Source organism: Pelophylax lessonae, assembly GCF_965119305.1.
Source record: "Pelophylax lessonae genome assembly, chromosome: 1".
Classification (NCBI taxonomy): domain Eukaryota; kingdom Metazoa; phylum Chordata; class Amphibia; order Anura; family Ranidae; genus Pelophylax; species Pelophylax lessonae.
In genome coordinates, this window is record NC_138768.1 from 713,056,027 (window position 1) to 713,073,837 (window position 17,811).

The 17,811-nt window shown below is 37.9% G+C and overlaps 1 protein-coding gene across 25 annotated transcripts in view; it reads left to right on the top strand.

The window, feature by feature from the left end:
- The window catches only part of TENM3 (teneurin transmembrane protein 3), a 1,577,510-nt gene that overhangs the window by 1,515,452 nt on the left and 44,247 nt on the right, over positions 1 to 17,811 (top strand). For 16 of the 25 annotated variants that reach the window (XM_082244015.1, XM_082244035.1, XM_082244033.1 and 13 more), the window contains 3 exons: positions 653 to 905; positions 7,821 to 7,975; positions 12,383 to 13,257. In XM_082244015.1, coding sequence (XP_082100141.1) covers positions 653 to 905; positions 7,821 to 7,975; positions 12,383 to 13,257 — 1,283 coding nt within the window. The remainder of the gene's footprint in view (positions 1 to 652; positions 906 to 7,820; positions 7,976 to 12,382; positions 13,258 to 17,811) is intronic. The other 9 variants (XM_082244034.1, XM_082244038.1, XM_082244037.1 and 6 more) reach the window with 1 other exon arrangement.

Sequence of the window (17,811 nt, forward strand, 5' to 3'; positions counted from 1 at the left end):
GCAGTAGCACTTTTTCATGAATCATTAAAGTAAGCGGATTCATGATGATTGCAGTAAAAAATAAAAAATTCTCTTTACAATGCATTGTGGTTATTTGAGAGTGAAAAATTCGTTAAAGGGAGTGTTTGTGAAATAAAATCGCTCTTGCTCAAAAATACACAATAAAAACGTGCAAGTGCGCAAAAAAAAACAAAAAAAACATTAATGCTTTTAGGCAGAGAAAAAAGAACTCAAACTCCTGTAAAAGCAGCTTTTTTTTTTTTTAACTGCATTATGCTAAGTTATAGTTTATTAGCAGTCTTGAAAATGTCCAATGCCTTTTTGATTGACTCTTTTACCTTTGCTATTTGTGTATATATATACCTTTGTTTTGCACACCACATTTTCGTTTTTATTTGCTGTTATATTGCATATGCTTTTACTGATGTACTAATTTTATCTAAAATAATGCACTAGTTATGTTATATTCCTTACAAAGGTAAATATTTTATTATATTTGGCCTTGTTACTTAGTGATATTGTCCTCATTCAGTGACAACTTATTGATGAGAAATCATAAAATGCACACATTTTACAGTTGTGCCATTTCCATTTATTTTTGTGTTACTTGTGGTAGACCTTTTCTGTTTTTTTTCATAATTTGTAACTTTAGCATGCTGTCTGTTTCTGCAGTAGTAACTTGGCCCACCGCTACTACCTGGCTACAGATCCAGTAACTGGGGATCTTTATGTTTCGGATGCAAGCACTCGCAAAATATATCGCCCTAAATCGCTGACAGGAGCAAAGGATTTGATCAAGAATGCAGAAGTCATCGCTGGCACAGGAGAACAGTGTACACCATTTGATGAAGCAAGGTGTGGAGAAGGTGGAAAAGCGGGAGAAGCAACGCTAACAACCCCAAAAGGTAATTCACATAAAATAACTTGTTCTGGCCTCTCCTCTCTCTCTCCAAACACTGGAGATTAGAACCTTTTTTTTGTTTTTGTGTTTGGACCTTACTTCTCGGGATGTCCACATATATTTCTGACGAGCACCACAGGATTCTGTGCAGATATGGCACAGGCCTTTGGGTCTCTTATGTGGGACCAAGCAGGGTCACACATAGGAGGCTTCCAGCTCATGCTGTTAGACATGACAGTGTGTAAGGGATATGCATGGGAAAACCCAGATGTGCTGCAGGTCTCTGCGAGGTTCCAAGCACTGGGCAGAGATCTTTGGCACATCGGCACATGCTACAAATATTCAAAGGTGGTAGCATGGCAAAGCAGGTGGAGATTTAGTATATCAAGGGAACTGAAGTTCATCTTTAAAGTGTATGTAACTTTTTTAGCTTTGGATTGAGAAGGCATTTGTTACCTAGCTAGAAAGGATAAGGAAAGCCAAAAATCAGTGCAAGATATGAAGGAAGTGTGTGTGTGTGTGTGTGGGGGGGGTGTTTTTTATATATATAGAGGCAGTGCTGGATGTAAACAAAACAAACAGCCATGGTTGTCACTTGAGGTAGGTATGCAGATATGAAGAGGGTTGGGCTAGGTTAGTTTAGAGGAAGGGACTAAAAGATGATTGCACGTATCCCTTAAAACTCAACATCTGATTTTAAGATTAAGATTGACAATTTTTTTTTGCTTTCTCTACTTGTGTATTAATTGTTAGCTAACAAAGTGTGTAACCTTTTTCATTTTCTTGCTTGCTAGCTACTTCCACTTAGCAACTGCTGATTATCAAATGAATGTTTCAACTTAGAACGTATATTCCCTCAGCACTACCTATATACTACGAATGCCAAACTTCTGATTTTTGGATCACATATTGGTTGATGTATAAAAATTGTTGACCATTCAGAATTATTGTATCTTTTTTTTTTTCTTTAAATTTACAATTAATCACTTCCAATATTTGATCCTCCATTATTTGACATTATTGGTCCTTGGCCAATTTACCAGGCCTTTTTCTGACATTTGTTGTTTACAAGTTAAAATCTCAATTTTTTTCTAGAAAATTACATAGAACCGCCAAACATTATATATAAATATTTTTTTTTAGCAGAGACCCTAGAGAATAAAATGGGAAAAGTGTATTTTGAGAAAAAATACACTTTAATTAAAAAAAAAAAAAAAGCAGTAAAGTTAGTCCATTTTTTTTCTATAATGTGAAAGATAATGTTATGCTGAGTAAATAGAAACTTAACATGTCATGCTTTAAAATGGCACACACTCATTGTATGGTGACAAACTACGCCACTTAAAAATATCAATAGGCGATTCTTTAAAAATGTACACGTTACCTGTTTCGAGATACAGAGGATGTCCTGTAACTCCAACAATCGCGGCGATACCTCACGTGTGGTATGAACACCATTTACATATGCAGGCGTGACTTACATATGCGTTCTCTTCTGCACGTGATCATGGAGGGATTCTGAAAAAAGAAAAAACAACAATTTGTTTTTATTTATTTTACTTTTTATTTTATTTTTTTACACTGTCCTTTTATTTATTTATTTTTTGTATCACTTTTATTCTTATTACAAAGAATGTAAACATCCCTTGTAATAGAAATAAGCATGACATGTCCACTTTATTGAGAGAAATTAGGTTAAAAAGACCCCAGGTCTCTCTATTACCTTTAAAAGCAAAAGAAAAAAAAAAACACTTTTTTGACATTTTGACTTTAAGAAAAAAAAATAGTGGATGGCCAAGAATTGCAAGTGACATCGGAGGTCGCTCTGGTTCTCCAAGAACATAGAGCCAAGTGAGGGTGATCCTGCCCAGCCATTGGGAGGACTGGATTGCTTCTGGGTTTACCGATGGCTCCGGTAAACACGGACACAACCTGGAAGCGGTGGATATGACAGCTAGCTGCTGCCATAGCACCAGCATTTAATATAAAAAAAAATGACATACATTTACAGATGGGCAGTCAGCAATTGGTTAAGAACTTCAGTTGAATGGGGTCACAGGCTGTTTTAAAGTTTAAAAACCTTACTTATTTTATATTGCAGCTTAACACACAAGTAACCTTTTTTGATACAACCCCTTATGGATTTGGTCTACTCAATGTAAGCCCCATACTTCATTCATTCAAATTTGATGTGTCTACTTTGAACAGACTTTTTCCTTTTTTTTTTTTTTTTTTTTTACAGTTTTGTGATTATCCTTGAAATCAGTGCACTAGTCCCAGTGACTCAAACATCAAATGTTTTCTTTGTCACAGTGATCGGCATTAGCTGGTTTTGATTTAGTGCCATCCCAGAAACTTGTTTTACGTCAGCATGTTGTAAAAATACTTGTCTTCTAGGATAATTCTGAAAATTCTAAGTATAAATGTGATTCACCCAAAAACAAAATGCAAAAAGGGTAGCGTGATGGTTATAGTGTATTTCTGTTAAAAACAAGAAACGTAATTTCATCAGGTTTTAGACTTTAGAAAGTAAGTTTTATCCAACTATCTACGCATAGTTTTCAATCTCATTCGTTTATTACTGCCCATGATACTTTTTTGCACTAACAGTTACATTTTTAGGACAAGCTTTCGGGGTTCTACCCTCTTCTTCTAAGCGCCAATCAGTATTGGCACACAAAGATTTAGCAATATGCTAAGTCAAAATCTGTAAAAAGACACACACACACAGTAAAAGTAAGAAAGTTAGCATATAAGTAGTAATGAGGCTGATGTCCTCATTCATCCTGGTATCTCTTAAGTAAAACATCATTTTTTATCAGTAGCAGTTCAAAGTGTTTATTTTCTGAGTAATCTTAACATTTCCAAATTATTCATGTTTTCCATACAGTGGTTTTCTTGTAGGAATGATGCCCCACCAGAGTGCAGTAATCACCTACCTTGTGTTCTTCATGGAGTGTCTATGTTATTTTATTATTTTTGTAATGCCTGTCCTGGCATACTATTGTCATATCCCCCAGAATTAAACTCTGCTATATATTTTATTGTAAATGGGCCCTCAGGAGGTTTATGCCATAATGTGCTAGTCTGCAATGCATATTCGCACACTATGGCAGACAAGCCCTTCAGTGCTGTGCTGTCAGCACTCCAGCTGGTCCTAGGCTCCATCTTTTTCCTTGTCCTTCTTCCAGGTTCCTCTTTTTTGCCACTTGAATAACTGAGCTGGTAAAGACGTCACACCTGCGCATGGTCATGGGAGCCACTTCATCATAGTGACGTAAATGCACTGTGCATGTTCAGATCAGCGTACATTACTGCTTACAGGCTGAGAGAAGCATTTATGACTTTTTTGCCATTAACCACTTTACCACCGGAGGATTTTGCTGTCTTACGTCCAGGCCACTTTTTGCGATTCTGACAATTGCGCGGTCGTGCGACACCATACCCAAACAAAATGTACGTCCTTTTTTTACCACAAACAGAGCTTTCTTTTGGTGGTATTTAATCACCAGTGCGATTTTTACTTTTTGCGCTATAAACAAAAAAAGAGCGTTTATTTTGAAAAAATAACAATATTTTTAACATTTTTTTATATGAAATTCCCCCCCAAAAAAATGTAGAAATCAAATTTTTTTTTAATTTTTGGCCAATTTGTTTTCTGCTACCTATGTTTGGTAAAAAAAATCATGATAAGCATATATTTTGATTGGTTTGCGCAAAAGTTATTGCGTTTACTATCTAAGGGAAAGATTTATGTCATTTTTGGTGGGTTTTTTTAACGAGTAATGGCGGCGATCTGCGATTTTTTTTGCGGGACTGCGACATTGCGGCGGACAAATCAGACCCTTGACTGACATTTTTGACACTTTTGGGGGTACCAGTGACATTACTACAGTAATCAGTGCTATATATATGCACTGTTACTGTAAAAATTACACTGGCAGGGAAGGGGTTAATTTTATTGGAGAGGGAGGGGTTAATGTATGCCTGGTGCTTACTAACGTGTGGGGGGGGGGAGGTGACTGAGTGACACAAGGACAGATCAGATGTTCAGCTATGCTGAACACTGCGATCTGTCCCTGCCTGTCACTTAGGAGATCCGCCCGCTCTGTTTACATAAGCGGGCGGATCTTCCCACTCGATTCCCAGACGATCGGGGAAGAGCAGCCTCCCCTGGCCCGGCTCCCGTTGTGACTGAAAACAGCGGGAGCGCACCTCCGGCGGCGCATGAGCGCCGCCTACAGGGGGAGGACAGGGGGATAACGAGCCACATTGCTGCAGTAGCAGCAATGTGAGTGGTGGGAAAGTGGTTAAAAACACTGCTTGTCAGCAGTTTAAAAAAATGTAGTTTAATTCCGCTATAAAAAAGGTACACCACATTACTGGACGTGCAGCTGTATGATCCAATAGTACTAAAGATCCCTTTTGTGTGTGTGGAACTTTTTAATTGTTTGGCTGCACAGTTTGTACCATTTATTGTTGCAAGGTTTTGTTCAGTTGTTTGTATCCCTGTCCTCAGAATAAAGTGTCCTGCTCATTAATTTATCTGAGGTTGGGTGATTGCCTAAAGGTCAGCACTGGAGGTTGTTGGAAGATTTCTTCCAACGTTTTATCCCCTGTTATGATAGGTTGCAGGCCTTTGATTATCTTTTTTCATCCCCTCTAATGCTGAATAGCATGTGGTTACTAGAGGTACACTGCTATTTGTTTTTATTTTTCTTTGTATTGTAGGTGATTCTTTGTGTTTTGAAGGCAGCAGTAATGCTTGTACAGATGGTTTTGTTGCTGTAAGCTGTCTAATGAAAGGTTGCTAGTATGCTAGTACTCTAAAACAATTATTTATGTCTTTTGGGGCAAGAGCATATGCTGTGTTATTGAGTGCAAAAAAGCAGAGTTTTTATCAGTACTGCATTTTTATGATGGATCTTAACACAGATCTATTGTTTTCTATGGTCCCATGCACATAAAGCTTAAAGATCAGCAAACATACATTGTGTTTAGATCTGTAAAATCGATACAGAAAAGCCTGCATCCAAGATCAGTAATTTAAGTGTGCGTACCTGTAAGCTCATGTGAATGCATGCATATGTGTACACATGCACATTTAATGGGAAGGAAGCAGAATTCTATGCATTCTAAACACTGTACCGACATTTACAAGTCTATTCACTTTTTTTTTTATACACCATTTCATGCATTTTTTAAAATAGACTTTCTTCCAAGTAGATCCCGCGTAGATGATCATTACAGCCATGTGCATGTGCCCTAATATGACAGAAGTAAATATGTATTAGGCTATAATTATCACAATAGTTAGGGCAGGGTATTCTATTTTGAATTCAAACTGCTGATTTACAACATAGATCCAAAAATTTATGAAATTTAGGAAAGTAACTGCTCCTTCCATTAATAACTTTCTTACATGGAATGCTTTGGTTAAACGTATCCACTGGAATACACTCGGAGTATAGGTTCTTCCAGCAAATAGCAGTGGCCTTATAGGCCATCAATAATGCTTTCCTACATAATATTCTTATGTAATAGAGCCAACGTTCTTCATCTTGTAAACCAAGTTAGGGAGATGTAGTAAGTAAGTAAAAGAATGAACACTTGCCTCCAGAACTCAGTTATATCCAGGAAATGCAAAATAAGGTATAAAGATTCTGTCTGGATTGGGTACATTGTATGCAGTTAGAGGTGGACATACATCCTATTTTGTGAAGTTTTAAAGTAGATAAGTACATTTGGTGTACAATATACCAATGAATCAGATGATTTTTGATTGCTGAAGATATGAACATGTGAGAAGAACACATCGTTCCATTCTTCTGCATTCGTAATGTACTTTAAAACATTGAAATATTTTCTAAACCTGATCCCATCCACACAAGCCTTGCCTATATTTATATAACATATCTGTTCATGCAAAGACCTAAAGAGACACTGTATTTGTACAATGAATATAGTTGACCGGTGTGAATAAATCTGACTTAATAATCATAAGCAAATAGCTCTTATTTTAAAGTAAAATGTGACCAATAAATACACTTTAAAACAAGCCCTCGACCCCTGTAGCTGCAGCCACTCTGAAATAATTCATCCTCAAAGACTCCAACAGAAGATTTAATATCACTTTCTTTTTTGTTACTCAGCTCCCCTTTTCCAGCAGAAATTTGACAGCCTTTTTAATCTCTAATGTACCCTAAACAAAGAGCAGGTGTAAAGAAATGGGGGGGGGGGGTGGGGGTTGAGTGCTGAGACCAGACTTGGAAGTCTTCACTGCTTCTGCATTGCTCTACCATTTCTACAGCTACAGTGAGGGGTTATTTTAAAGTTAATTTACTGAATGGTAAGAATTTTTTAATATTTTAGTTTCCATAGCCTGACAACGGTTTTATTTTAAAGTGTATGTAAACTCAAACAATGAACGTCTCTAATTTCCTTCCATTTTTTAATATGTTATATCTATTTGATAAATGCAAAAAAAAAAAGAAAAAAAAAACATTGATCTGCCAAAAATTTTGTGAACTAATAACTGCTTTTTGCCTGTGCTGCACTTTATAATCAGTTAGCATTGCTTCCAATGTGTATTACATTTTTGTTCTGGAGCTTAGATATTAAGCATCACCTGCATCAGTCAGACCATTTCTGTTCTTTTTGAAAGCAATAAATATGGCTATGGTGAGCAGAGACAGAGAGCCGTTATTGGTCAGGCAGATACTTCAGGAGATAGCTGCTGTCTATGGCCACCTTAATGATGTGTTCATACTTTAGGCTACAAAAAAAATTGCCAGAGAGAAAACGCTATTTTTATTTTTTACTGTTGTAGGTCTTGGAAGTAGATAAGAAAAGTGTAAATTGTCACTTGGGATCTGTGCTGTGTTTTAGTAGTTCTGACCTATTCTGCTCTTTCGTAAAGGCATTGCTGTGGATAAGAATGGATTAATCTACTTTGTGGATGGAAAGGTTATCAGAAGAGTGGATCAAAATGGAATAATATCAACACTGCTTGGATCCAATGACCTGACCTCTGCACGGCCTTTGACCTGTGACACAAGCATGCATATCAGCGAGGTATTACCATGAACAATAATGATAGATGCTTGGTCTTCTAATCACGGTTTAAATAGCTTACCGTGAGACTGAAAATTGCTTACCTGGCACATGCATATAGCTCATTTGGCTTTGACAATATTGTAAAATCAATAGTTGAATGTTTTAGTAAAATAATCACATTATCTTATGTGCAAAGTCTGCCTTGAATGATGAGATGAAGCTTGTTTGACCAAGGGCTGAATCCACCTTACATTACACGCACATATTTAAAATAAAATTTAAAATTTAAAATAATTTACAGCATATACAGTGTATATATATATATATATATATATATATATATATATATATATATATATATCACATGCAAAGCCATCAACAAGAAAACAACAAAAAGTCCACTTATCTTCAGCTCAGATGAGATGAAACATACAAGGTATCAGCCACAGAGACATGCAAAAATCCGGAATATTGCTGCACTCCTTGGTAACTTTATTGAAGTATTAAAATCACATCACAGCTATGACAGGAACATAAAAGGTAATGCGTCGGTAACATAAAAGGTAATGCTCCTTGATGGAGCTGGGTTTGTGTTGGGAAAATTTATAGAATATCTTAATAGCAATGAATTAAACCTAAGATTCACTGGACAACAAAACGATCATACTATACCATTTTTGGATGTGGCATTATCACATAGTGGGGGCAAAGTGAGAACCAATCTATACAGAAAACCATTGTCAGGTAATACCATTCTCAGAGCTGGCTCTGGACACCCCAGACATACCATCAGAGGTATTCCAGTGGGTCAGATGCTGAGGATTCGCCGCATTTGCTCTGAGGAAGTGGATTATCAGTATGAGTCTGAACAAATATGTCAGCGCTTCACTCAGCGCGGTTAATCTACTTTGATTTGAGCAGAGTGCTGGACATCGCTAGGGCCACACCCAAGGATAACCTCTTGAGGGGTAAGAGAAAAGGGCTGGCAATTGCAGTGCACCAGTATTTTCCACAGATTCTAGCATGGAATTTTGCAAGGTGAGGAAAATTGTAGAAAAGTACATTCCAGTGTTATATCAGAATGAGGTCTGCATCAAAGTTCTTAAAAATGGGATTAAAGCAGTGTCACAACGAGCCCCTACTATGGGACAGTCTTTATCCCCTAGTTACTTTTCATCAAAGAGACACATTGGTTAAGCTTCCGAGGCAACTTCAAATGTGGTGCAAATGATTGTCCATGTTGTCCGAAAATTATTGAGGGGGACAAATTTAGATCTAGCAAGAGAAAGAGAGTATGGTGTAAAATTTTTCATTAATTGTAATACAAAAAATGTGATATACCTCATCAATTGTGCTATATGTAATGTCCAGTATGTCGTGAGAACAACCAGGCGGTTACGCAACAACCTGAGAGACCATGTATATGACACCGTCAAGCATGATGATACGAGTGTGCCACGTCACTTCAACGAACATCATATGGGGAACACAATGGCTATCAATGGCCATGCTGTAGATAAGGTGGATACTTTCAGACGTGGTGGTGACAGGTTTAGGTCGCCCATCCGTAAACGTGAGGTTTATTGAATCTTTCATTTGTGCACCAGAGTTCCACAGGGATTAAACTAGGAATGGCACCTTACACATTTTTATGAATAAAGAAGGGGGCCACATCTGGAGGGTGTGTTGGTCTGTATCCTTGTATGGTGGTGTGATCTATCTATCTATCGATCGATCGATCGATCGATCGATAGATAGATAGATAGATAGATAGATAGATAGATAGATAGATAGATAGATATATGAACACAGTGGCATTTGAATAATTTTATGTACAGCCATTATAAAACTGATGTTCATTTACATCACACCACATTTAACACATTATATTGAGACACTAAGTACGTTTGGTATTATACCTGTGTTTGATTCATACAAGGACCATTACTTTTTTGTCCAACTCTACCGTTTGTGTATGGGGTTCCCAGGGGTTGGTTTTTTGTTGGATTTTTTTGATCTTTGTTTGATCTTTTATCCATATTTTGTTTTTTGATTCCTTTGTGCATTTTTGAATATTTTGACACTCTATTTCATCTAACATATATTGTTGTTTTCCAAACCGTTGCAATAAGTGGTTATAGGTCATCATTGTCTGTCTGGCGTGCTGTGAATGGCTTGTTAGCCACACAGCCTGCCAGGGGAGGAAACAACATGTGTATCCCTCACATTGTGGCATTATGTGCACTAAATTTGTGAGGGTGTCCTGCTGTAATTGGCTCACTATCTCCTGCACAGTCATCCAGCAGTGGCTGCTGGATCTATGTTGGTGGGCGATGGGTTGGAGAAGATTTCTGTGGCTTGTTTTGTTTGTGATTTTTTATTTTTTTTTTTGATTTATGTGTTATATGACATGTTAGTATGAGAAGGCAGTCTAGTGGGAGTGCATCTTTAATTGATGTATTGGTTAATTGTTCAACTGCTTAATTGCTATACCATGCTTACTTCTATCATACATATATATATATATTTCATGCAATGTATGTGTATATGAGGTTTGAGTAAGCGCTGACTTTAGCGCGAAACGCGTTACCTTTTATGTTCCTGTCATAGCTGTGATGTGATTTTAATACTTCAATAAAGTTACCAAGGAGTGAAGCAATTTTCATGATTTTTGCATGTCTCTCAATCTTACAGAGGAGCTGTGCAGCATCCTGGGTTCCTGTTCACAACGTATGAGTGTTGGCCACTCACCTAGAGCGGCATTTCTTTGGCTTTACTAACCAAGGTATCAGCCACATTGGGGATTTACCCAATGGCAGCAAAGCCCTGACTAACCTGTTTTTAGCAGCTTTCAGCTAACATGTAGCACTCTGACAAGTGCCTCCTCTCCAAACTCCTACTATTTAACCCCTGCACTAGGAGCTTCCTGTTTTTTTAGGTGCTGATTCCTGCAGGTAAGCCTAACCCTTTCAGGACCAGGGTCCCTGTAATCATGGTGAAGGTTCTTTCCCACCCGTATATCTCTCTGAACTTCCACAATTCAGGGTCCCAAATAGGGAATTATTAATGTGGAAAGAACTGTAAGTCAGTCCTCTCCTTTATGATTGTCCAGAAACATCTCACCCTGCAATGGTGAGGGCCCCTGAGTACACCAAAACCATCTCCCTTAAAGGGACCACAACCCAAATATGGGCAAAACACCTGTCCAAGAGCCATCCTCTGCATCCTGTACAAAATAAATGTATGTATATATATATATATATATATATATATATATATATATATATATATAAAGTGATATATGGTATATAGTCTGTATGTATGTATGTATGTTTACTGTATGGCTTCGGAATTCAGCATGCAGGGAAAAGTTACAAGTTTACCTAACCTCTGCTAGTTTTGTAGTACAGGTAGTACAGTTTCTAAATACACCAAAATGCTTGATATAAAAATAGGGTATCATTAAGTTACACTGAGAGCCACCAGTTACAGTCAACTCTTGCTTATTGGTGACACATCGGAAACAGGGATAGGACGTGAATCATTAGACTAAGTGTTTGTAACCCTAAATTTATTTTTCAGCATATTTGTCATCATGCCTCACTGTATACAGTTTTTTTAGGGAAATCATTTTTGTGACTTTGCTGTAAAGTTTCCTACCTGGGAATTGTGCCATTAACAGCACATTCTGTTGCAGGCTGACCATGCTAAACCATTATTTGTCAATTAATTGCAGCATTGTCAAACTGTGCAATCACCTTTAGTTGGCCATTGGGCTGTCTGTCAGGTCTGTTTATGCCTTCTTCAGATTTTTTGCATTAAAATTAGTTTAGTAAAACCTTTAATGTGTCTCTAACATCCTTGGACAGTACTAGCAGCCCTCTGGTACATTTCACTTGTTTCTTGCCATCTTCTGCTTTTTTAAACACATTCCTATAACACTTGCACAATCATTTGTAGTGTTCATTGCCCAGTGTGATTTGTTTACATTATTATTTCTGCCATAGGGCTAAAATACACAGCTGCCTGTTGTTATAATGGGGAATTAATTATTATCAGTATTTTCTATAAGATCATTGCCTCCTATAGGGCTGCGTAGGGTAATTCTTCCAAACAAGTATAAATAACCAAAGATTCGTAAAAACAAGCTGAAAAAAACAGTTATGAGATATTAGTAGTTTATATTTTGTTAGGCAGCAGAGAAGGAAGTGGTAGACCAGAAACTGAAGAGAGTATCTTTTTAAACAGGTGAAACATTTTCCATCATGTACATGGAATCCTTGAGAACTTTGTCACTTTTTTTTCCAAGCATGAAAATACGAAAATGATCCAAGCAATTTATTGAGAAATTTCTCATTTTTAGCTACTAACGTATAAGTTCAATAAGCTAAATTTTCACAGCCGTTGCCATTTTATTTTCTTTAGGTAAGGCTTGAATGGCCCACAGACTTGGCTATCAATCCAATGGATAATTCTATATATGTTCTGGACAACAACGTAGTTTTGCAGATCACTGAAAACAGACAGGTCCGCATTGCTGCAGGAAGACCCATGTATTGCCAAGTACCCGGTGTTGAATATTCCATAGGAAAATATGCAGTCCAAGCAATATTAGAATCTGCTACCGCTATAGCAGTGTCCTATAATGGAGTTCTTTATATCACAGAAACAGATGAGAAGAAAGTCAATCGTATTCGACAGGTAACCACAGATGGAGAAATTTCATTGGTTGCTGGCATACCATCAGATTGTGATTGTAAATCTGATATCAACTGTGACTGCTACCAGAATGGAGATGGCTATGCAAAGGATGCTAAACTGAGTGCACCATCCTCTTTAGCTGCTTCACCTGATGGCACCTTGTACATCGCAGACTTGGGGAATATTAGAATTCGGGCTGTCTCCAAAAACAAACCTTTCCTTAATTCAATGAATTATTATGAAGTTGCCTCACCCACTGATCAAGAGCTCTATATTTTTGATGTCAATGGTACTCACCAATACACCATGAGTTTGATTACGGGAGACTATTTATATAACTTCAGCTACAGCAATGAGAATGATATAACTGCAGTTACTGACAGTAATGGAAACACTCTCCGTATCAGGAGGGATCCAAACCGCATGCCAGTGAGAGTTGTTGCACCTGACAATCAAGTGATCTGGTTGACCATAGGTACAAATGGATGTCTGAAGAGCATGACTGCCCAGGGACAGGAATTGGTGTTGTTTACCTATCATGGTAACAGTGGACTCCTAGCCACTAAGAGTGATGAAACTGGATGGACAACATTCTTTGAGTAAGTACTACTCTAGTGGTGTTATTTACTGTTTATTACAGGGTTGAACCATTTTTCATTGAGTATCCATAGTTCTACTGAATCCTGGTTCCCAAATTATGGAATGCAAAAGCTGGGAATTTTTAACCCACATACCTCTCTATTGATGTAGAGGCAAGGAACATAGTTGTTGCAGCAGTGACTAGTGGCAAAGAAGACAGGGGGCCATGCTGTGGCAATACTTCCATAAAAAACATTTTGTTTCTTGCCCCAGTTCTCTTTTACAGTTGCAATACAATAGTCAAAAATACATTTGTTTTATGGCAGAAGGCGAGCAGAAGACATACACTGTGACAAAGGAGTGTGTTTGAGCAAGGGGAGAGAAGCTAGGGCCCACAGTTCTAGTTTTTTGTGCTTGCTTTCGTCCATTGACACTGCTCAGATACTCTTAACTATGACCATATTTGTGCTTGACCACATGGTAAGCCTATCCAAATCCAATAATTGTTTAGTCAAAATCAGTTGGCTGGCACAAGTTCTAAACTTTGCTTTGTAGGAACATGAGCTGTGTCGTCTTGTACCATAAAACTGGGTTTTAGTGCTGCGCAGTTGCCTTGTTTCTTTGTCATGGTCCTTTACCTGTAGCTTAAAGGGCAAAATTTATTTTTAGCAAAAAATAAAAAAGGGAACTTAATATAAATATCCTGACCCTCCCTCCTGACCCCACTGTACATAATGGCCATTATATTCTGTGCTGCTAGTGTAGTTATTTACACACTGCAATACACAGCCCCACAGTGAGTATCCCCTATAATGCTCACAAATGGCAACCGAACGGTTGGTGTGCACAGCCATGTAAACTTGATGACCAATGAGAAGTGCATGTGATGCTTCCTATGATAAGATGTCCCGGAAGAAAAAAATGCTTCTCTTCTGGTCACACTGACCAATGAGCAATTGCCACTGTGAGCATCATGATGGATACTCACTCTGGGCATGTGTATGGCAGTGCACGGTATATGGACCCCTACACTGGCACTGGCACTGGCATCACAGCTACTATGTGCAATGGGGTTTGGAGGGGTGGTCTGGATTTCTGGAGTTAGTTCACCTTTTCATTTATTCATTAAAAAGGAATGTTACCTTTTAATAATGAAACCAGGCTGAAATAAATTAGCTTTGTTTAAAGTTCAATCATTGACATTATGATTTTGCACTATTGCTTTTAAGATATAATTTCAGATGCATGTATTAAAAATACTTTTTTCCTAGCTAATTAGACACATAAAAATGATTCCCTTTCTAGCGTGACAGTATTTAATCAATAAAATAATGACTCGATAATCACATCAAACAGCTAGATGTGAGAAATCAGAGGCACCTTTTTAAATGATAATTTACTACTTTATCTCTATGGGATCCAGAAAAGATTTTGTGCAAAAGAACAAGTCATTCCAGCCATGAAAATGACATAATTGGAAATAGCAGGGGGTTGGGTAAACACATATGGCATTATAAACTGGAGTGGAATTGATTTTCTTGATTCAGTGCCTTCTTAGTTTAATATCAATAATAAAGTTGATGGAATTCCTCCATGTCTAATTCCTGTAGGTAAGTAATATGTGTTTTATTATTTTGCATTGATAATATGGTCATTATTAAATCACGTTTAATGGGAACCTGGGAGCATAGGGACATAGAAGCTGTCCTTGCTGACTTATTTAAAAGTGCAGTATCACGTTCAATTGTACAGCTCTTGGCTTTACTACCTAATCAGTTGCTGACTTGGAACAAGCATGTAGCCAGTGATGTCTAAAACATTTTAACTCCCACCTTAAAAGCTTTTTCCAGGTCAGTGATTTACCAGGTGGTGAAGCCATGATCCCAAACAGCACCAAAGCCTGCAATATTAAAAAGCAAGACCCAAATGTTAACCTTCATATTTCCTGATTAAGAAAGAAAAAAGCTACCATTGTGAGATGACTAAAAAGCCAATTTTGGAAAAAAAAAACCCAATAGAGAAAGCCAGTTGCTTTGCTTAATGGTATTACTATTGGTATTATTGCCAAGTCAAAGTCCAAACTAAAGTAACTCATAGCTGTTTTCCCAAATCTGTAGGGAGACAGTAAGATATTGGACTTAGTGTAGGGCTGCACTATAATACATCTCTGTTACTAAAAGATGCAACTGCTTACAGATTGAATAGATTGAGTGTTGCAAATGAGATGAATGCCAACAAGTGGTTAAATCCCTTAGTAGAAAAGATATGTAATTGCTTGTGCATGAAAAATACATACTGTGTAGCAATGCTGGCATTTGGTCAAAGTATGCACTGTACTTCCCAAGATGTTGGGTCTGGAGGCTTTGTGTTCAAGTTTCCAAAATTCCATATAGAATGTATATCTCACAACTATAAAAGTACTTTGCAATGACAAACTGTACACCGCTGTTGTATACCCTCACTTGTCCTACCACTAAGGAATGTGCTCTAGCAGCCATGTACATAAGTGTTTAATCCGTCTATTGGACTTACATAATAATAAGGTTTTTACTATAAGTAAACAACCAGAGTGTATTTTTCACAGATTAGAGAAATTTGATTGGCTGTTACAGCATACTCCTTTGCTTCATTGACTTATTAGGTGAGCACTTCTGTTGAGTTTAACACGTTTATGCCTGAGAGCACTCTATGATGACATTTCTAGCTTCTGTTCACCGGCATGAGACTATCGAACAAAGTATGATATCCCTTACAAGTGCACATATCTCCTGAGTGATAAGTACATTGCAGAAGAAATAACAGTTAAAATAACTTTCATTTAAATGGATGAAATTATATGCATGTAATCTCTTCCTTCAATAATTCCTCTATTACCAAGGGTTTTATTGTTCATTTTGAGAGTGGGTGGACTTGCCAAAGGGCTTGTCAGTCCTTCCTCAGTGCCAATGTAGCCAACTTTCCATCCAGAACCACTGGTTTATAGCCCAAACGAGACTTGCATACAGCAAGGGTAACTCCACCTTCTTGAGAAAAAAAAAATGGCAAATAAAGAAAAAATAATATAGCGTATACAATTGCGACACTGTTCGTATTAAATGTTATTAAAAATCACCTTTCCTTTTCAATCTCTGTGGTTTTCTATGAAATGCAATGTAATATGGCTACCTGGAGCTGTTCTGTATACAGAATGTATACTGACCACACCCCAGAAACATAATTTCCTGCTTGTGTGATTGGCTTACCAATTTTCCCAGAAGTCTGCCTAAGATACAAGGCAGATTTAGGCATCCCCTGCAACAAAAATATAATTTTTAGTAAGGTACTCTAAATAGGAAAACAGCTAAAAGGATGCAGGCCCAACATATTTCCTCATTGGTGCTTTGCAGCTGCACAGTTGATTGATAACTTTGAAACCACTCTCATTAGATCCACTCAGCACAGAGGAACAAACAGGGATTTCTTCAGAATAACAAAAGGTTGGAATCTGCAACAAAGGTTGTTATAACCCTTGCAATGTACATAGATCACCCAGAAGGGAATGCTTTTTTCTCAACAAAATTGGAGTTATGCTTTAAACTTGTAAGATGAATATGTAGGCTGCCATTGCTGATATTTCTATCTGAAATCGTGATTTGCCAGTTGGCACCCTGCCTGTGCCTTCAACATTTTACAGTTCACTGACTTGAAACCCTTGTGTAGATCAGTGGCTGTGTGCTTGTTCCATATGAGTGACTCAGAATCCGCTCAATGCCAGAGATAGCCAGGCAACTTGAATTCTCAGAAAGGGGTTAGCAATGGCCATCACTTTCTGTACTTCTGTCAATACAGGTTTTCTTTAGTGGACTATCTGACTTTAACACACTTACAATGTGTCCTGGATAGCAGCTCTTGTCACCTGGAGTTGTCCTTTAAGTACTTGCCGACCACCTGCCATACTTATACTGCGACAGGTTGGCTCTGTCCTGTGAAACGATTGTACATGTACGTAGTTTCGTGGGGCAGATAGTGGGGGCGCCGATTGGCCACAGGGGGAGCCAGTGAGCAGGTCCAGTGGCCACGATGACCGCCGGGCACCCACGATCGCTCCCCGTGGAGACAGAACGGTGGTCTGCCGATGTAAACATCATAGACTGCTGTTCTGTCGGTAATGAACACAGGGATTCTGTGTTCCTCTTATTTAGGAACACAGGTCTCTGTGTTCATCCTGCAAGCCCATCCCCCACACAGTTAAAAAGCACCCTCTAGGGACACATTTAACCCTTTGATCGCCCCTTGTGTTAACCCCTTCCCTGCCAGTGTCATTAGTACAGTAACAGTGCATATTTTTAGCACTGATTACTGTAGTAATGTCACTGGTCCCCCCAAAAATTTCAGTTAGGTGTCCGATCGGTCCGCCGCAATGTCGCAGTCCCGCTAAAAATCGCTGATCGCCGCTATTAATAGTAAAAATAAATAAATAAAAATTAAGTAAATCTTTCCCCTAGTTTGTGGACGCAATAACTTTTGCGCAAACCAATCAGTATACACTAATTAAGATTGTTTTTTACCAAAAATATGTAGCAGAATACATATTG